At 43.3% G+C, this 19,162-nt stretch overlaps 1 protein-coding gene across 1 annotated transcript; it reads right to left on the minus strand.

Annotated features, from left to right (window-relative positions):
* Window positions 1–6,485: 6,485 nt before the first annotated feature.
* On the minus strand, window positions 6,486–18,037 carry FGF17 (fibroblast growth factor 17). Its single transcript, XM_086942505.1, has 4 exons — window positions 18,023–18,037; window positions 16,823–17,000; window positions 13,348–13,454; window positions 6,486–6,807 (listed from the first exon to the last, which is right to left on the minus strand). Exons 1-4 carry the CDS (start codon window positions 18,035–18,037, stop codon window positions 6,517–6,519), a joined length of 591 nt encoding a protein of 196 aa, XP_086798631.1. The 3' UTR covers window positions 6,486–6,516.
* Between the last annotated feature and the right edge of the window lie 1,125 nt (window positions 18,038–19,162).

Here is a 19,162-nt window from a genome sequence, read left to right on the forward strand (position 1 = left end):
TGATTCAGGTGGCCTCGCCAGTTTTGTTTTACTGAGCTTCTCCTGCTCTCCCTGGATCATCCAGTTCATCTGTGCCCAATTCCTTCTCTGGTGACGATGCCCAGGGCCAAGTGGTACATCCAGATCCGAGCTCTCTTCAGTTATCAGCATGACACCTGAGCACCGAGAATTTCAGAATCTAAGTATCTCAGCAGAGTGTAAGGAGGTGTTTGCTCAAGCCCGAGCACCGAGTACAAATAAGACATATTGCTTGAAATGGAAGCGTTTCTGCCTGTGGTGCCGACAAGAGAAAATTCATCCTTACTCTTCTGCGCCTCATCAGATTTTGCCATACATTCTGGCATTGGCTAAATCAGGTCTCGCTCATTCCTCTATCAAGGTGCACCGTGCAGCCGTTTCTAGATTCAGACGGACTTCTTCTAGACGGCAAAGATTGTAAAGCAATTTCTTAAAGGTCTTTTTAGAGTTTTTCCACCAGTTAGACATTCACCGCCTCTGTGGCAGCTTAACTTAGTCCTTACTCAACTCATGAGGCCGCCTTTTGAACCAATTCATAGGGTGGACCTGCAATTCCTCTCATGGAAAGTGGCCCTCCTTCTTGCCTTAACATCGGCCAGGAGGGTAGGTGAACTGCATGCTCTCACTATTAAAGAACCGTTCTTACAGTTTAAAAGAGAGACTTTAATTCTGAGGACAAATCCCAAATTTATCCCGAAGGTGCCTTCAGACTTTCATTTGAATGAACCAGTGATTTTCAAATCCTTTTTTCCTCGACCCACAACTCCAGCGGAGAGGGCTCTGAGCTCTACACTCTCTGGATGTTCAAAGGTGTCTGAATTTTTATCTTCAACGTACCAAGGACTTCAGAAGATCAACACAGCTCTTTGTTGCTTTCAGAGCCCCTCGCAAGGGTTTCCCTCTTTCAAAGCAGGGTATTGCTCGATGGATTGCCAGTGCGATCCAATACTGTCACCAAGCGGCTGGTAAGCCCCTAGAGGGGCGGGTCCGGGTGCACTCTATGAGAGCCATGTCTTATTTAGCTGCTCTCTTCGCCGGAGTGCCGATTAAGGACATTTGCAGAGCAGCGACATGGAGCAGTGCCCACACCTTCACAAGGCATTACTGCTTGGACTCCTCCACGCGTAGTGACGGTGCAGTGGGACAGGCAGTCCAGAGGAACCTCTTTCAATAAGTGGTGAGCTTCCCTACTAACCCCCCTTCCTTTTATTGGTTATTCGCATATTTTGTAACTCTTGATGTTCACTTACTATTTTATTTATTTGTATCTCTAATGACTGTGATGCATCTTGCAAGATTTTATAACAATGTATTATTACACAAAATATGCGTTCTGACTGCTAGCTATTCCGATAAAAGCAATGGGAATCTATGAAAGTTCCAATACTGGAGAAAGAAAACAAGTTACTTACCTGTAACTTTGGTTCTCCAGTATTGATAACTTTAAAAGATTCCCATGCGTCTACCCTCCTACCCTGGGAAAGCTCAGCCTTCAGCATCTTCTGTTATACGGTTACACAACAGCTACGAAGATCTGAGGCTCTCTTAGGAAGGTTCTATGGGGTGAGGCTGTTCTTATTGGCTGTTCATTTTATTTGGTCTCTTTCACAAAAAGAGGTAGATATGCTACAAAATGAGATGAGGGCTAGGCCTTATTTCTTTTTTGGACCTATTTCTATGGTATTTTTTATTTACCGGGGACTCCCATCTCGACGAAGGGGAATGATACAAGCAATGGGAATCTATGAAAGTTACCAATACTGGAGAACCAAAGTTACAGGTAAGTAACTTGTTTTCTTAACAGGATTTGGGTGGAAACGACTATAATTTCAAATAACAAAAAAAGAAAGTTGGTGATGTCATCAATGAATTTACTTGAAATGTCATCAGTAATGGCCTCGGGTAATTTAAGATGTCATCAGTAATATGGGTGAGATCATGACAAATGCGATGGCGGAGGGTGAGTCATGGATTGTGTAGCGAAAAATAACTGCCCAGTTTGATTTGTTTTTCGATTTCGTTTTTTAACCAAAACATTATTTTAACGTTTTTTGTCATGAAATATATGAAGTTTCTTTTTTTTTATATATGTTAATATCTTCTAAGAGACGAAACAATAACTTATACCTAACATTTTTTTTCAGTGGGGAATATGGTGCAGGAACTAAAACCCCGAGGAGGACAAGTTTCCTTGCAGTGCATTTGTGGAGGAGAGCAAGGCACACAGAAGGGCCAGCAAACATGAAAGTCTATCTCCATGCATGGTTCCATTCTGGTGAGCTGCAGAGTATGCATAAAGGGCAATCCACCCACAAGGATTTTACTGCAGGAGGGGTTGTGGAGCTGTTAATGCAAATCTCAGATTTCTGGTGAGTCTGCATGTCTGATCTCATTCATATACCACAGGAGTAAATGTATCTAGACCTTAATGATAGAAAAAAGGGCAATGCTCCTATAGCCCCTCAACCTCGAGGGCGTATGAAGGGCTTGCCACTTGCCATTCGCATTACCACTGGTAATGCGGGTTACATTACCCCACGTTGGTACCCTGTATTGCAATCTGTTTCCTCACAGAAATCAAAATATCTGGGACAAATGAACATGTGGTTGAGGTAGGTTGTGAGCTACAGGCCAGTGTTGTTGTTAAGTCTGGAAGTGGGGTGTTCTTACCCTCACATTGGAAATCAGTCTGCACATGTATTGTCTGCTGTGGAAGATTCGGTGTGGGCCCTAGGCTCAGTGTCTTTTGTGGTTGTATGGGGGAGCGTTGTTTCCTTTCACTGTGGTCCCTGGTATCTGGAGTGAGGAGTGGAGGGGACGAAGAGGCTAAACACCCCACCACCCACCCAAGCATGCTTCTGCTATCCCCCAGTTTTCTAGGTGTTGGATTGTGGTGTTCCACATGGGGGATGCCAGTAATGTGGAGGACAGGACCCTCCTCAAAAGAATTTTTTGCCATTACACTGGTCTTGTCCTTGAAGAAAAATAAACAACAAAGTAAAACATAAACAATACAACAACATAACACTTTCTATTTTTAAATCAAGAGCAGTAAAGCAAAAAAATCTTACCTCACACCAAGGAGCCGCCCAACACTGTCCAGGATAGGTTACTTTTTTTAATGGGCTGCTTCCTTCTACAGCTGGCAGGCCATTGCAGTGGGCTTTTGCACCTGCTGTGGAGATCTATTTGTAATCTGAACACCACAGACCTAAATTCGGTCAGGAACTGCTCTACTCTTTGGTACTCCAAGGCCCATAAAAAAAGCTTAGTTGAGTTAGTGCCCATTCTACCAAAGGATGTAATGCACAGTGCTATAAATAGAAACATGGCGGCTTCAAGTGCTGCATAAACCAAGAACATTAGTATTCCTGTTTTATCTGCTATACCCCAAAGCGAGCTGCCAGAAACTGCACCACCTCAGAGGAAACTGACATTTTATAACTGAAATTGGAAGTGGCTGACATATTGCATCGAGAAGAATCAGAAGTGTGAGACTACAATTTGTTCTATTGCTTACCTTAGTTGACTAACTTATATCTAACATACTTAGAAGGGTTTTCAGCCAGCCCTCCTCATTGATTTGAATGCTGTTGTGTCCTTCATTTTTTTCCCACCCACTACACCATACAGCATAGGACAGTGGGTCAACCAACTACAGCCATTGGCTAATTTCACTGTGAGTGACTGGAGTTTGCTCTTTAACAAGAAGCACATCTGCACGCAAAATAGTTGCCTTTAGAAATAGGGACTATTATGGCAATATGTACTTTTTGTGAGACCACAAAATAGTTTTCTTGTTAGCCATTTTTTTATATTGGCCAGCGCCTGGCAGCTCATCCTACAATTACGTTTGACAAAACCTATAAAAAAAACAAGCGTATACATGGCTGAACAGCTTGTAGCCAATGACAGACTTTTTTTTACTTTGCCAATGCTTGTTTTAATATACATACCAAAGTGGGCTGATGGAAGCTTATAAAAACGGTTTGTAGTTATTCATAAACATGTTCCTTAACTGCATAACGTTTAGGCCTCACCTCAGCATGTCCTCAGGCGGATAGGGCTACATTTGGCCATGGTATGCAGTGCAGGTGCTGCGGTACATAGTTATGATTGTTGATAGTCTGAATGATTTTTCACTTGCTTACATATTAGGAGACTACAGCTTCCTTGAATAAAAAGAAGGGTTCCAGTAAGTACAATAAATATGACAGAGGCTGCACAACTTAGCCTTGTAGTGAAACAAATACATGCTTAGACGTCTTTCGCTTTCTAACTCCTAATTTAGGAAGGGGGTCAGGCCTTTTATGACTTTAAACATGTTTAATTGAAGAGCTGCTTCCTAGTTTATTGGAAACACTGCTTTGTGTGTAACCGAAAAACTGCTTACCCAGGTTAAACTGAATAAGTATACAAAACAGAAATGGATGCAATACTTGAATAAATCTCAGCCACTGGCAATTACACAAGGCCACATCCAAATACATCATTCATTTGCACACCATGGCACCTCAATCGGGACACAGCTAGATGCGAATCAGTCTTTCCACTGCTCCAGTAGGAACAGTCTAGCCTGAACTTCAAAGACAGGTCCTCCCTGAACTGGAACACACGCAACCCAGCACAGGTTTTGCCCTAATTAGGGGCTCATCAGCTGGGTACTGCTTAGTTCCAGTGAGAGAGTGTGCACGGAACCCACGTCTGGGCATACCCATTCTACTTAGGGTGACACAATAAGTACACAAATCAGTGATGGATGGACTGCTTGAATTCATCTCAGCGACTGGTAATCACTCGGAGCTGTATCCCAATCCATTGTTATTTTGCACACCATGCCACAGCTATATGCAAATCAGCCTTGACCATGCTCCAATAGGAACAGACCAGTCTGAACTGCCAAGTCGGGTACTCCCTGAATCGGGACACAGCCAACCCAGGACTGTTTGTGTCCTAGTTATGGGGTCATCACCTGGGTACAGCTTGGTTCCAGTGACACAGTAGGTACAGAACACACATCTGGGTATTCCTATCCCACTTCAGGCAACTCAATAAGAATATAAAACCGTTATGGATGGAATTGCAGACACTAGGTTTTCCATTACTTTATTTTTTAATTTTATAAAATTATACGATGTTTCTCCTAGTTCTCTCATTCCTATGCAGGCTTCTAATTAGCTCAGTGTACAGTTAAATTAGCAGATTGGAGGCTTGAAGAAGTTATGTTCTACCTAGATGAGGTTAATATATGAACACAACCATACACTCAACTGAAGAAGACTTAACAGTGCCCTCAAGACCTCTCATACTGAAGAAAGCCTTGTCTCATGCTATCTATTTCTGAGTGTGTAGCCATTAACAGATCTTTGTGACAGTGTTTCAGGGTGCAATGGCCGCTTTGCAACAATCAGCTTGCTCTGTGGTAAAACTGTTAAGATACGACTTCCCACAGCACTGTGCCCCGAGGCCCACCTGTTATCTGTTTACATTTGGTCCCACCTGGTTACAGACATCCCACCAATCTTCACCACTCACTCCTTCCTCTGGAAGCCTTTTCAACTCCCCGAAGACAAAATGGCAGCAAATCAAAACACAAGCTTTTATTTCAACCATAGCTTTGTACAATTCCAGCTCCCGGACCTCATGGCGTTTGAGTCGAGCCATCACAATCAGGTTGTACAGTGTCTTTTTTGGGGCTTGAGAGCAGGTAAAGAGGAAAGCAGTTAAGGGGAGCATCTCAGAGATGCTTCAGATAGGTTGGTTTGGAGGGCTTTGGCAGAGATAGCAGGGCCACATAGAATACATATATCCCTCCTCATATATCCGGATGGGCAGGCTTAAGAAATCTGCTTCAACAGGCGCGCTTCGCAAAGTGCTTCAAAAAAGGCCATTTTGGTGAGTTTGTCACATGTTCCCACAGTGCTGGACAGGCAGAGAAATTGCAGTTTGCTGTTCTAACTGAGGATGAAATCATAAACGGATATCCTGTGGGGTAGAAAAGATTCCTGTTGACAAAGTTGTTTCTCCACTCTTGGAGCAAGGGGCAACATAGGAATAGCACAGGGACGGTGCCTGCCTGGAAGCTCATGGTTCCTGCAGTCTAAAGCTCAACCAGAAGAAGGCACTCCAGGGAGCCTTGTAAAGTTACATTGTTGGAGCTCCCAGATCATGCAGCCACATATGTTCCAGCAGGAGGTACTGTAGATAATGTATATAATAGTGATGCTGGCTTTGGGGTGGCTACCAGCATCTGCAGGCCCTGTCTCTTACCTGCAAGGAATTTTTGGGAAGTGAAATGCGGCTATTCTCCAGAACAAAATCCATAAACCAGAGACTACGCACAGCACTCAGAAGTGGGATCTTTACATACAAAAAACCCTATTCAATTCTTTACAAAATTGTTTCTTCTTTATCTAACAAGATTATAATAGAAAAATAAATCCTCTTATTTTAGACAATCTGGAGGCCAGCGGGCAGAGTCTGTGTCCGGCACCTGCTTTACGTCATTGGGCGGCGACTGCGGGTACGCTTGGTCCGCCTGGTGGGCGGGAATCCAACCACCTCGAAATGCTGGTGCTCTGCCTGGTTCGGGAAAGGCCTCTGTCCCCGGTAGAGGCGCTTGATAAAGTGTGCTTCCCGCTGATTCTGTCGGCTCCGTGATGCCTTCCGTGGACGTCCCCTGCGGGTGAAGGCCATATACCAGCCACTGTAGCGTGCGCTCTGGAAGGCAGTGTAGTTGTTCTCCAGCACAATCTCGGTGAAAATGCAATCCCGACCCTTTCCATTGGGCTACAAGGGGGGAAATGGGACAGTTACAAAAGGTGGATTAATTATCACACTGGCAGCTTATGCACTTCACATGGCAACTAATGAACATAAACATTAATCAGAATACCCAATACAGCCCCATTAACCAGTTGATGGATATCATGGCTCTCCCAACACAACTACTAACTTCAGTTACCACAGTGGCATAACAGCATCAAAGGCAATGAACAAGCCAGTTAAAATGGACAGCAATTAAATGCTTTTAGAAACATCATTGTCCATACCTATTAAACTCTACAATACATTGAACTATTATTTAAAAACACCAATTGCAACCCTTTTCTTCATTAGTACACACAGGTCAAACCTACGACTTTCTCCCAGCAGTACTTAATCAGGGGTGTGGAATTAAATAAACTATCTACTTGTCAGTGGGACAGGTTGCTTCATAAAACTACTTGTCCTGTAACAAAATCTATTTGTCCCTTTGGCGCCATATAGTGCGGCGACAAATTATGGCAGCAATCTCATTACATAAGAGCTCTGATAATAGCCTCTCTGATTATGCCAGAACTCATACCATAGTAGGGTTTGAATACTAGCAATCACCTTCTTTTGCTACTTTTCCATAGATCTACATACTGGGGCTGGAGGTAGCGGTAAGCAATAGTTCCCCCTGCCATTTTGAGTCTGTGCAAACCTACTAACTTACATATTTTATGGGCTTTCATCAGCTTGTCTCCAATATTTTCCCACATAGAGAATGATTGGAAATGTACTCCTGACAAGAACAGAGGTAAAACCTCTTCCAGGGTTGGGGAAAAAAGGGGTCGATGAGAAAGTTACAGCGCAACAGATTTTCGCACGAGAAAATCTACACATGAATATTTGTCAGTGATAAACTGCAGTTTACAAATATTTTGTAGGAGTACAAGTTCCTGACTACTTCTTTAAATTCTTGTGAATTCATGAAAGCCATAAATCATCACTACTGCAAGGACAGATAGCATGGGTGCACTTTTGCGACTTTCTTTCAACATTGGGTCCCAATTTAGGTCTGGCATTTTTGTTAATTAAAATTCTCTCTCTCTCTCCATCTACCAGCTGGCTTGACTGTGAGTGACAGCATTCTGCTCTTTTACAAGGAGCATATTAGCACGCACAGTAGTCTTGTTCAGTGACAGGAACTACTGGGGCAATTTTTGGTTTTTGAGACCAAAAATATTTTTGCTTTTGCTAATGCTTGTTATAATGATGAGGGCCCGGCAGCTCCCACAATAATAACGTTTTACAAAACCCACTTCAAAACTAGGCACGCACGGACATAACCAAAAGGCTGACCACCAAAGTCATACCTATTGGCTTTGCCGATACTTGTTTATTTTTATGTTCGCTAAAATGTTGTTGCAACTGGTTACACTTATTTTCCATTATGAATATTTTTGGGAAATACTAGCATGCATCAACACATTTTGCTAAACGATGCTTCAAAGAAATGGTCTCAAGTCTTCCTATACTGGGTCAAGTGTGTCACTCTGTTTAAGAAAATCTACGGCTGTTCTAATATGGGACATCAGATATAGGTCTTTAAATTGACTTGTTAATAGGGCCTTCTTGGGGTAAGAGTCAGCTCTGTTGGAACAAGACCCCTTGTGATAGAAAGATTGATGCAGCTTCTCAAATCTTCCCTGACTAATGATCTATGTGCTATGTCTTTAGGAGGATCTACTGGGCTCATGTCATCTATTCATGGCCAAGAATCCACACAGCGGGTTAACAGAGATGTGACACAGGTACTGAGGCATCAGCTATTCATGCAGTGCTAAAAAGACTACGATAAGCTGGTTTATCATGAACTATAGTAGGTATCTCTGATTTCTTGAGTGAAGAACTGGGGAGAGGATGTAGCCTAACGGCTAGGGCGGTCAACCTCAAATCTGGGGACCAGGGTTTGAGTCTCGGCAAAGATGCTCCTGTGATTCTGGGGAAATCACTTAATCTCCCCGTGCCCAACAAAAACTAATTTTTCCTCATGTAACGCAATTGGTGCGCATGTAGAGTGCTCTGATACCTGATTTCGGATCAAGTTCGCGCTATATAAAACTTCAGAAAAAAAGAACTGCCAGTGAGGAGGCATGAACCTTGAGGAGGATCAGGCTCAGCTTTTTGTTCTACATTTTATTTATTCAGCTTTTTATAACATGACATTCACAGCTTTTTTTGCAATACAGTCAAAACATGTATACATCTTCCTAGTACATTGTTTTATATCTAAAAGCATTGTCATTAAAAATGTGTCCTGATTATCTGATAAATAATATGAATTACAGTACAGACAAATAACAGCATCACACCACAGTGGATCTTAATTTCAACCATCCTTCCCTGGTTCTTATGAACTGGTAAATCTTGAAATACCTGGCCTATGTAAACAAAGTGCTCACATCGGGATAGTACACTTAATTTTACAAGCTATCTCCAGTGTCCCTCCTCACCTCACCCTTCTGCAAGAGTCTATGTATCGTCTCATGTAGCAAGGAGGTAAGCCTTCAGGGTTTCCCATATATCCGTTGGTCTAGAAGTTGGTGGGAGTAGTTCTGCATATGTAAGTGATTGTTATTGCCATGATATCAAATCTTGTATCCATTCTTTAAATTTGGGAGCCCTACCTCTTCCCTATTTAAAGGCAACCTTTCATTTGACGATTAATAGCCCCAACGCCAAATGTTTCTCATGTGGTGCCTTTACTTCTTTAGTGTAGCCTTTAATGTCTGTAATCGGGGCTATCTGGATTGGAGATGTCACCATTTGTGACAATGCTGCGAATACCTGGTGCCAGTACTCGTTAATGTCAGGGCATTCCCACGCAAGGTGAAGGAACCCAGCGCTTTATTTTTTGCACTGCTCGCACCTATCATTGTGCCTTAAATGGAATTTGTGCAATCTAACCGGAGTGTAATATAGGTGATGTAAGAACTTATGATGGATCATTCGTAACCTGCTATTAGCTGTGATATCACCAAGTTGTGTGCAGCAATATTCCCATTGCTGGTTCGAAGGTGTCAAGCCTAGTTATGCTTCCCATTGTGTGCGTGATGGTGTCTGTTTGTGTGCAGTGATATATAAGACAGGTAACATGTTGAGGTGGTTCTGATTGCAATGTCTCATCGAATGGCAGGAAGACCTGCGGCTCTTGTGGGAATTCTGGGGTGACAGCCCTGACACTTTGTCTAAGTCTCACGTACAAGAAAAGTTCCATCACTGGGAGTGTATTATCCCGAAATAACTGTTCTTTAGATAAGAATATCCCGCCATCATACAGGTCTCCCCATGTCTGTATCTGAAATGTATCTAGGACTTGCCTACAGATCCCGTCATAGGTAACTTTGAGCTCCGGGTGGTACTTTATAGGTAAGCTGGGTTGATATAGCATTGGGATATCTAGTTTATGGGCAAGTTTTCTCCATGCAGTGGTATTGCATGACACCGTTGTGGGGTCGCCGTCACGCTGTTTAGGCTGTACGGCAATGAACCCGGAAAGGGGAGTGGGGTCCATGTATCCCATTTTGACTGCTTGATGTGGCATGAATGGGCGTGGATAGAACCAGTATGTTGTGTAATGTGCCTGTGCACACAAATAATATAGCTCTAGGTCAGGTACTTCTAATCCTCCTTGCGAAAAAGGGAGTGTCAGCACTTTCCATCTTAGCCTTGGTTGCCTGCCTCCCCACACCAGTCAAATCATTTACTTCTTCAAGGCTACGAAATATATTTTCCTGGGACTATAAGGAATATTTGTGAACAGGTAAAGCATTTTGGGCAGTACCACCATTTTTATTAGTGACACTCTCCCTGCATGGATAATGGCAGAGCTATCCAGCGGGTGACGGAATCTGTCAGGGAATGTAAAGTTCTGCCGTAGTTTATACGCATGATTTCGGTTTTATCTCTGGTAATCTTGATGCCCACATATTTAACTTCCGTAGTGCTCCATTCCAAAGGTTAATCTAATGCATGGGGAATAACCTTATCGTTGAGAGGGAATATTTGCGATTTACTCCAGTTCATATGTATTCCGGAGAGTTCTCCAAACTGGATGAATTCACATAATAATGGGTTCAAATTCTCTTGTGAATCTCTGATGTGTAGTGTTATGTCTTCGGCATATAATGATATGAGGATATGCCTAGTGGGATATGCAGGTGCATGTTCCTTATGGTGTTGCCTCAATCTGCCTGCCAACGTCTCTATGGCAATAGCAAATGTTCACAGAGATAGAGGGCATCCTTGGAACGTACCTCTGGTGAGTTTGAACAGTGATGAACTGGAGCCATTAAGGAGGACAGTAGCTAGGGGCTGCTGGTATAATAGTTCTATCCATTTAAGAAATCCTGGGGGTAGTTCCATACGTCGGAGCGGACTCGCAAGATAGACCCATTCCACAGAATCGAACACCTTAGTGGCGTCTAGAAAAACTGAATCTAATTCTGAGGCAATGTCCTGTATAATTGCGAACAGCGTTCGGAGGTTATGAGATATTGCCTGTCCCGGTATAAAACTAGCTTGATCTGGCAATGCCAGGTTACTGACCAAGAGATTCAGCCTATTGGAGAGAACCTTGACCAAGATCTTGGTGTGACAGTTGATTAAAGAGAGTAGTCTGTAAGATTTGCGTGTTCAGCTGGCTTACCCGGCTTGAGCAGCGAGGTTATCATGGCCTCTCTCATGATTAATGGCAGTATGCCTTCCTCACTTGCCTCCTCAAACACATGTTTGAAAATTGGGACTAAATGTACTGCATAAGTCTTATAGAACTCAACTGGGAGTCAGTCCGAGCCGGGGGGCTCATCCTGACTTCATTTGCATAATATAAAAACCGTGTATATTTCGTCTGCCTCAAGATCTGCAGCCAGGAACTCTCGTTGGGAATCTCCCAACCAGCCGAGTGCAATACCCTCTAAATATGGAAGAAGGTGGAGGGGTTGCTTTCTTTGTGAGGTGTACATTGTAGAATAATAGGTCTTGAAAATGCACAAAAGGTCTGTGGAACCCCTATGGAGCGTAACCTCAGCATCATAAATTTCAGTCACATAATTGGAGAACCTGGGTTGTCTGATGTAGTCCGCTAGGGCTTTCCCAGGGCGATCCCCTTCTCCATAGTTTCATGCCTCGAAGCATTTACCCGTAAACTTGCATTCTCTCTCCGCTGTGTCTTTGTATTCAGTGATTTAGTCTCCAAGGGCAGCCTTTCTAGCTCCTCCAGCAGTAGATGTAGTTATTTCCTGTTCTAGCATTTTAGTTTCGACATCCAACTTTTCTAGTTAGGTCTGGATGTCCCGCAATATGCCTCCCCCATTTAAGATACAGAGTCCCCTCATGGTAATTTTGAAGGCTTCCCATACCATAGTAATTTTTGCCACACAATTTATATTACATTCAAAGAATTCTTGAATTTCTTGTCCTATTTCGACCTGAAGTGCGGTGTCTAGTAAGGATGTTGGATTAAGTGTCCAATTGCTATATGCCCCCCCCCACCCCCCCCCCCCCCCAGGAGAGCTAATACCATTTTCATTGGGGAGTGATCGGAGTATGTCCTAGCTAGGTGTTCAACCTGTTCCACTCGTTGACCCATTCCCCTAGAAATTATCCAATAATCCAATCTGGACCACGTTGAATGCACTGCAGAATAATGTGTACCTTCTCCAATGGTCGGGTGTAGGTGCCTCAATGCATCCAGCAAGTAGTTGTCCGCTCTGATTCCTACCATCTGCCCCTGCACTGCGGTGTAGTGTTGGTGCGCCTGGTGCGATCTTTCAAGAGTGGGTGCCAAGGCAGTGTTGAAATCCCCTCTCCATAGTATATATGTTGACCCAATAGTGAGTATTTTGCCCCATAGTGTAGCGAAGAAACGTGGGTCAATAACAATTAATGATTGGAACCAAGGATCAGGCTCAGCTTTAACAATTTCTGAGCTCCAAACCTCTCTCTGGATTTTTAAAGAATTATTTTTGTGGCGAGGAGGACTACTCGCTTGTTGAATTAAAGCAGAACTATTTTTCTTTCTGGTAAGACATTATGATGCATTTTTGGTAACACAGTTAGTGGGTAACGTTTTGAGTTGTTATGAATTGAAGGTAGGGATTGTGGGAATGGGGCAGGAGAAATGAATGCGATCGAGAAAATGTCTAAATGGGCCTTTAGCTGTTGTATAATAAGACCTTTTATATAGTTTGCATGCTTTAATGTACTTTGTACTTTGATGTTTCTCAACAAAAACAGAAGCCCTCTGCAACAGTGTTAGTCTTGGTAGTTTCAAAGTCTCCCAGTTTTCCACGTGTACATGTGTTCTATTCGGTTTGAATTGGCCAGGTTTGGTCAAGCCTCATAAACTGGATTGTGACTTTCAATGATAGATGAAGAGAATCTACACTTTAATAGTGCACTATATGGCAGAGTCTACCTATTGAGCCCCTCTCCATGGCACCAGTTCAGGATTGTAAACAAAACAGCCAAGATGGTACTACGACACACAAGGGAATTCATACACATCTGCTCACTCACCTTGCCGATCAGCTTGCCCTTCTTGCTCATACAGATGTATTTTTCACTCTCGGCGCCCTTGATCCGCACTCGGCTTCCAAAGGTATCCGTCTCCACAATCAGCTTTGCTGGAAGTCAGGTACCATGGGAAAATGAAACAGAAAAGAAGAATCATTCCTGCTGCTAAACTCGGGGCTGCTTGGCTAAGGAGAGACCTGTGTATTAGTGCCAGCTTTAAGTCGGAGTTAAAGACTAGCATTTTGGGGCATGCCGTTTTGACAGGTGTTTTTGCATGCCCTTCTGGGCAACATTGCATTTACTGTGACCACACCCAGTGGACATTGGATTTGGATAGAGGAATATGCTTTTCTATAAGTCACAACCACTGATCATATGAAGACAAAGCTGGTAAGTGTCCAGGGCTATAAGTAGTAAGTAGTAAGTACAATGCTTTATGTCTCACTTTAAACACAGTTTGAAGAATCTGGGGCTTTTAGCAAGGGAAAATTGTTAGGAGGTCTGTAAGGCATGGTCATCAGAAGAGTGTAAGAGGGGTGTGTGTGAGACCACTCCAGAACACTAAAGGCCTCTGCCATTGGAGGAGTAAAGGATGTGGACTTCTGACATTGGTGGATGGAATATGATGGACTGAATGATGAAAAGGGTGATGAAATGGGAATCCAGGAAGGACACTTCAGCTCTTTCTTCTAGTTCTTGCACACAACCATGGCCTCCCATGCATGAAGACCTTATAACCATGCTTCTTGTGCTTCTTGAGACAGTTCCACCCTACACCCCAAAATCCCCTCATTTTCCAATGCTGCCTTTGCTATGCTATGGACTTCCATTCATCTAATAGGTCTGTAACACTGACACATTCAAACCAAATTCCTAAGACTATCTTAGACCAGTGAAAGATAGTTCTTGCTTAAGACAGTATTGATACTTATTCTTTTGATTTGCCTAAAGTCGCAGAAAAACATTATTAGGTCCTGCCCAAAGTGTGTTTTGATGTTAAGTTTTTAAGTGTTAGAGATGATGGTTTGTTGACTTTAGTTGGAGTTATTATTAACAATTCTTTTGTTTGTTGATGAAATACATTTTCATTGTTATTTTTCTTATTAAACACTCCAAGAGCCAGAAGGGTGGAGTCTGCGCTCAAAAAGAATAATAAATACATTAATAATGTAAATTGGACGTCACACGCCCACACAACCACTCAAACATCCACCCACACAGACCCAGGTTACAGGGATGTTATAGTTAGTAAATAGCATTAAAAAACCCAAAGAAATTCACTGAAAAACAGAGGTTACAGGGACGTTATAGTTAGGAAACAAAATTGAAAAAAAACGTAGAAATTCACTGGAAAAACTAAAGGTTACACGGACATTATAGGTTCCGAATTTCCACACACAAATCCTTAGAAATTCAGAAGTTATAGTTACCGCAAGTAACTATAACATGTGTCATAAAGTAACCATAATTTACACCCTCGCCATGCACTGCTAATTACTCCACATATTACATCACTCATCTTCTATGACATCATTGTTAAATTATTGATCAGAAAACTGTGCATAGTGGGCTGCAAGTTATAGTTACCTTAGGGCCAGAGTTATACTTACTTGAGATAACTATAACTGTGGAATTTCTACAGTTGTGTGTATGTAAAATCTGAACCTAATTACAACTCTCTCTCTCTCTCTCTCTCTCTCTCTCTCTCTCTCTCTCTCTCTCTCTCTCTCTCTCTCTCTCTCTCTCTCTCTCTCTCTCTCTCTATATATATATATATATATATATATATATATATATATATATATATATACACACACACATACCAACTAGGTGCACATATGTGGAATTAGGTAAGGAAAATCTAAATTTACTTACCTTTCAATATTTTGTCCTACAATATTGTGTCCATGATATTTGGTGCCACTAAGATTCCTACCTCAATATTCTTGGAGGGCCCAGTCCTTCCAGAAGTCCCTTAAATGGGTTTACCACCGACCGTCCTTCTGCACTATCCTTATGTGGCTGAACCCCATTGACTCTCTTACCTCTTCACCCCAGTGGGTTTCTTAGGTAATGACAAGGGATGCTGTTGCACACTCTCAGTGTGGAAAGTGGCCATGGCTCCAGCTCCTTCTGATCCTCCTCTCTTCACTACACCCCTGTGTCAGTAGTGATGTTCCTTACCAAAACGTCTGTTGCAGGGGTACCACGTCTATTCCTCTGCTCTCACTGCACAATGCCTCCCTTACTTGCAGCCAGCAATAGCCACGTCCATGCCTCCACCGTCTAGCTGTACTTACACCTGTACTTTGGATACCTCTATCCCTTTGCCATATCCGACAACTACCATCACTTCTACCTCACCTTTAGCACTTCTAGCTGTCCGACAACACATCTATTGGGATGGAGAAGTAATTCTAAAATATCTTGTTTTTTCCATGCTCCACCATGGCGAAGACAGAAACAAAATGAAACTGCCTTGACTAAGTAGACTGAAGGCCTAATGCAGGTGCTCAGTCAAAGCCATACTCTGATGTGTACCCCTACTACCTCGAATCCACAACAGGGGGCCCATTACATCAGAGGCACTACACTGGATTTACCACTGGTGAGTACGCAGATACATCAAATGAGGCAATTCAGTTGCATATCAGTTAATCTAGAGTTCAAGGAAGGTTTTAGGGGCAATTTACTTTAATGATAATTATTTAAGGGTTATTTTTAGGGTTAGGCTTTGCATTAGAGGCTAGGTTAAGGTTAATATGTATTGAATCTAATTGAAATTAAAATAATTTAAGAATAGGATGAGAGTTGGGGTTAGCGCTAGAATTATGTTAATGTTACTAATTTAATATTAAAGACGTTTTGGAATTATTGGTAGGATAAGTTTCGTTTTTTTTAAATTGAACTAAAAATAATTTGAGTAGAGCTGGAGTTAGATTTAGGGTTGGGTTAAGCATGTTGGTTTTATTTACGTTAATTTAGGGTTCTGGTTACGGTTAGGGTTTTGTTAACGTTAATCGCATTTGTTAATCGAATGTAATTTAATTTAATTTTGGTTTGGGGATATGTTTCGTGTTAGGGTCGATGTAGGTGCAGTGTTGCTGTACTGGGGTCGTAGCAGTGGTAACTTACATTTAAATCTTAACTTGTCATTGTGGTTCTACTGAAAGTACTACCTGGGTACCACTGGGCCCCAGGAACATGCAATAAACAGGATTCAGTCAAGGCTTTTTTCTGCTTGTCCACCAGGTGTCACTGCAGCACCAGTTTCTGCCTGCTCCCTCGACTTCTTGGACTACAGCCACACACTGTGAGCATACACTGTCTGGAACGCAGCTGAACGTGAAATCATCGATCGCCGTTCGAGACCCAACCCCTCACAGTCCGAACCCCACAGGTTTTTCATTCCAAATGCCTGACTTCCGTGAGTGCATCAGCCCTAGCTCCGCCCACCACGCCCACGTGCACTTCTTACCGAACATGTCTCCCTCCTCGGCCGTGGCGCTGATCCGCTTGCCCTGGACCTGGATGTGCTTGCCGCTGGTCCGGCTGTAGAGCTGGTAGATGCGGGTCTGCCTCCGGCTCAGCTCGTCCGTCGTGGCTCCCTGCTCCCTCACGTACTGGTTAAAATTAGGAGACTGTTGATTCTCCCCCTTTGTTTACAAAGGGAAAAATAAAATCAATTTGTTTTGGCAGCGCTAGGGGGCCGTGTGATGGGCAATGAGCGTGGGAAGCATGGGGGGCGCATAGGGCCGGGAAAGAGGGGAATCAAGGGGCCCAGAGCATGCTCCAGGGACGTGGGGAGGCAATGGCGGGGTGTAATGGGGCTGAGGGGACAGGGACAGAGGGGTCAGGTGGTAATGTGGAGGCGATGACGAGGTGTCATTCAATGACAGTAGAGAGTCAGAGAGAAGGAAGGGTGGCCTAACGACATGCAAAGAACTAAGGAGCACATTTATCATGGTTTTGTGTTGCCCTTGCGCCACGCAAGGGAGTCGAAAGGCCCACGCAAAACCTAGAACGACATATACCAAGCCACACAAGCTCACCATGCATGGCCCTGCGTGGTGTAGTAAATGTGGAGTATCTCAAGGCAGCTACTGCCGCCTCGCGTTACTCTGCCCCAGGGAGGTGTTTCATAGGTAGAAAGCGTGGGAGTTTCAACGCAGCCACCCATAGATTCTGGCACATTCGCAGATTTACCATTAGTGGTTGACCTGGGAATGCGTCACAATGCTTTGCTTCCCCAGGGTGAGGGGGTAACTAGGAGAATTATGCTTATTTCGCCATGTTTTCATCTCTTTCTATTTGTACTGCACTTTGCAACACACACAGAAAGAGAAAAAAGCCTCAGAGGATTGTTTTTGTGCAGGAAGGTGTCCCTCCTGCAGATAAACAATCCTGCCTATAACGCAGGCACCCTTGCACAATGTTGCATGGGAGCCTGCTTTGGTGCTAGGCAGCAGTTTGTGCACCAGCGCAGGCAGAGAGCAGGAATGTACTGTATAATATTGTTCTCTTGAGGGCAAATTGTAAAGACCGCTTGTCATTAGGTTAAAGCCCAATACCACTAGGGGCACAGGTGAGTAAGTGCTACTGAAGGCAGGAGGACAGTATCATGGCTCCTACAGGCAGGGTTCTGAGATCACTCACTGATAACGATGGCATCAGTTACCATACATGCCAACATTTTAGTAGAGGAAAGTGGGAGGTTAAATAAAAAGAATATTTGGGAGAATGGATTTCTTCCCTTGACTTCTATTGAAGCAGAGGCAATTTCAGGAAGGAAACAACCAAAATCAAGCAATTTTGGGCTTAAAAAAATCAGGAGTTTCCCACTTGGCATGCATGAGTTACTGCTACTGAGGATGAGGGGCAGATACCTCTGCTACTCATGAAAACTTTCAATTTCACTATTACCGGGTACAGAGGTTAGTGCTAGCCGTGTAAGGGGCCATAGATTCCAACCAACCACCGATGCAGATGCAAGAAGTCACTACTTCCGGTGGTAAGGGCCACAGGGAGGAGCCTGCTACTACTCGCGTAAGGGGAAGAAGTTATTGCTTCAGGAAAGTAAAGGGCGAGGCCACAGGTCACTTCTAATGAAGGCAAGGGCAAGAAGTAACTGCTTGCACACTGCTAGTCAGAGAAAAGGAAAATAATGATTGCAACTGTGTGTAAAGGGCACTACACAAAACAAGAGGCAGAGGTTAATGCTATTGGGGGCAGTGTCAGTGCTTTAAATGGGCAGGTACTGTCCAGTACTGAGTACCTGCACTTCTTTAAATTGAAATGGGAAGTACCTGCACTTCTCGGCACTCCTGCAATACATTTAAAGGGAGAGTACAGACACTTCTCGGGAGCAACCAGGTATTCTGAATAGTGAGTATTGATACTTCAATATTCCTGTTAAAAGAAGTGGGCAGTAGATAGAGTTCACCACTGGCGAGGTCGGATGTCACTGTGAATGTGGGCAGAGGGCAAGGGGCAGATATCAAATACACGACAGAGGTCACTTCTACTGAGAGAAGAGCCACAGGCTGCAGCAAACAAAGAAACATGGAGCTTGTGCATGAAATGGAGACAGTGCTACTGCTGCTTTTATTAGTACCACAACATTACAATTAATAGTAATAAAAGCAATAACAATAATGATCATTACCACAAAAACATTCAGTGCCTGTACCTTCCTCCTGTAATAAGAGGGGGTTACCTCTTATCCACATCGAATGCGCTCAAGATCAACACCTCAGTTCAGTCCCTAAGTGGAAAATCAGTTTCTACTCCAAAATACTCAGTGGTCTCCTGACAATAC

Source organism: Lissotriton vulgaris, chromosome 11 (genome assembly GCF_964263255.1).
Source record: "Lissotriton vulgaris chromosome 11, aLisVul1.2, whole genome shotgun sequence".
Classification (NCBI taxonomy): domain Eukaryota; kingdom Metazoa; phylum Chordata; class Amphibia; order Caudata; family Salamandridae; genus Lissotriton; species Lissotriton vulgaris.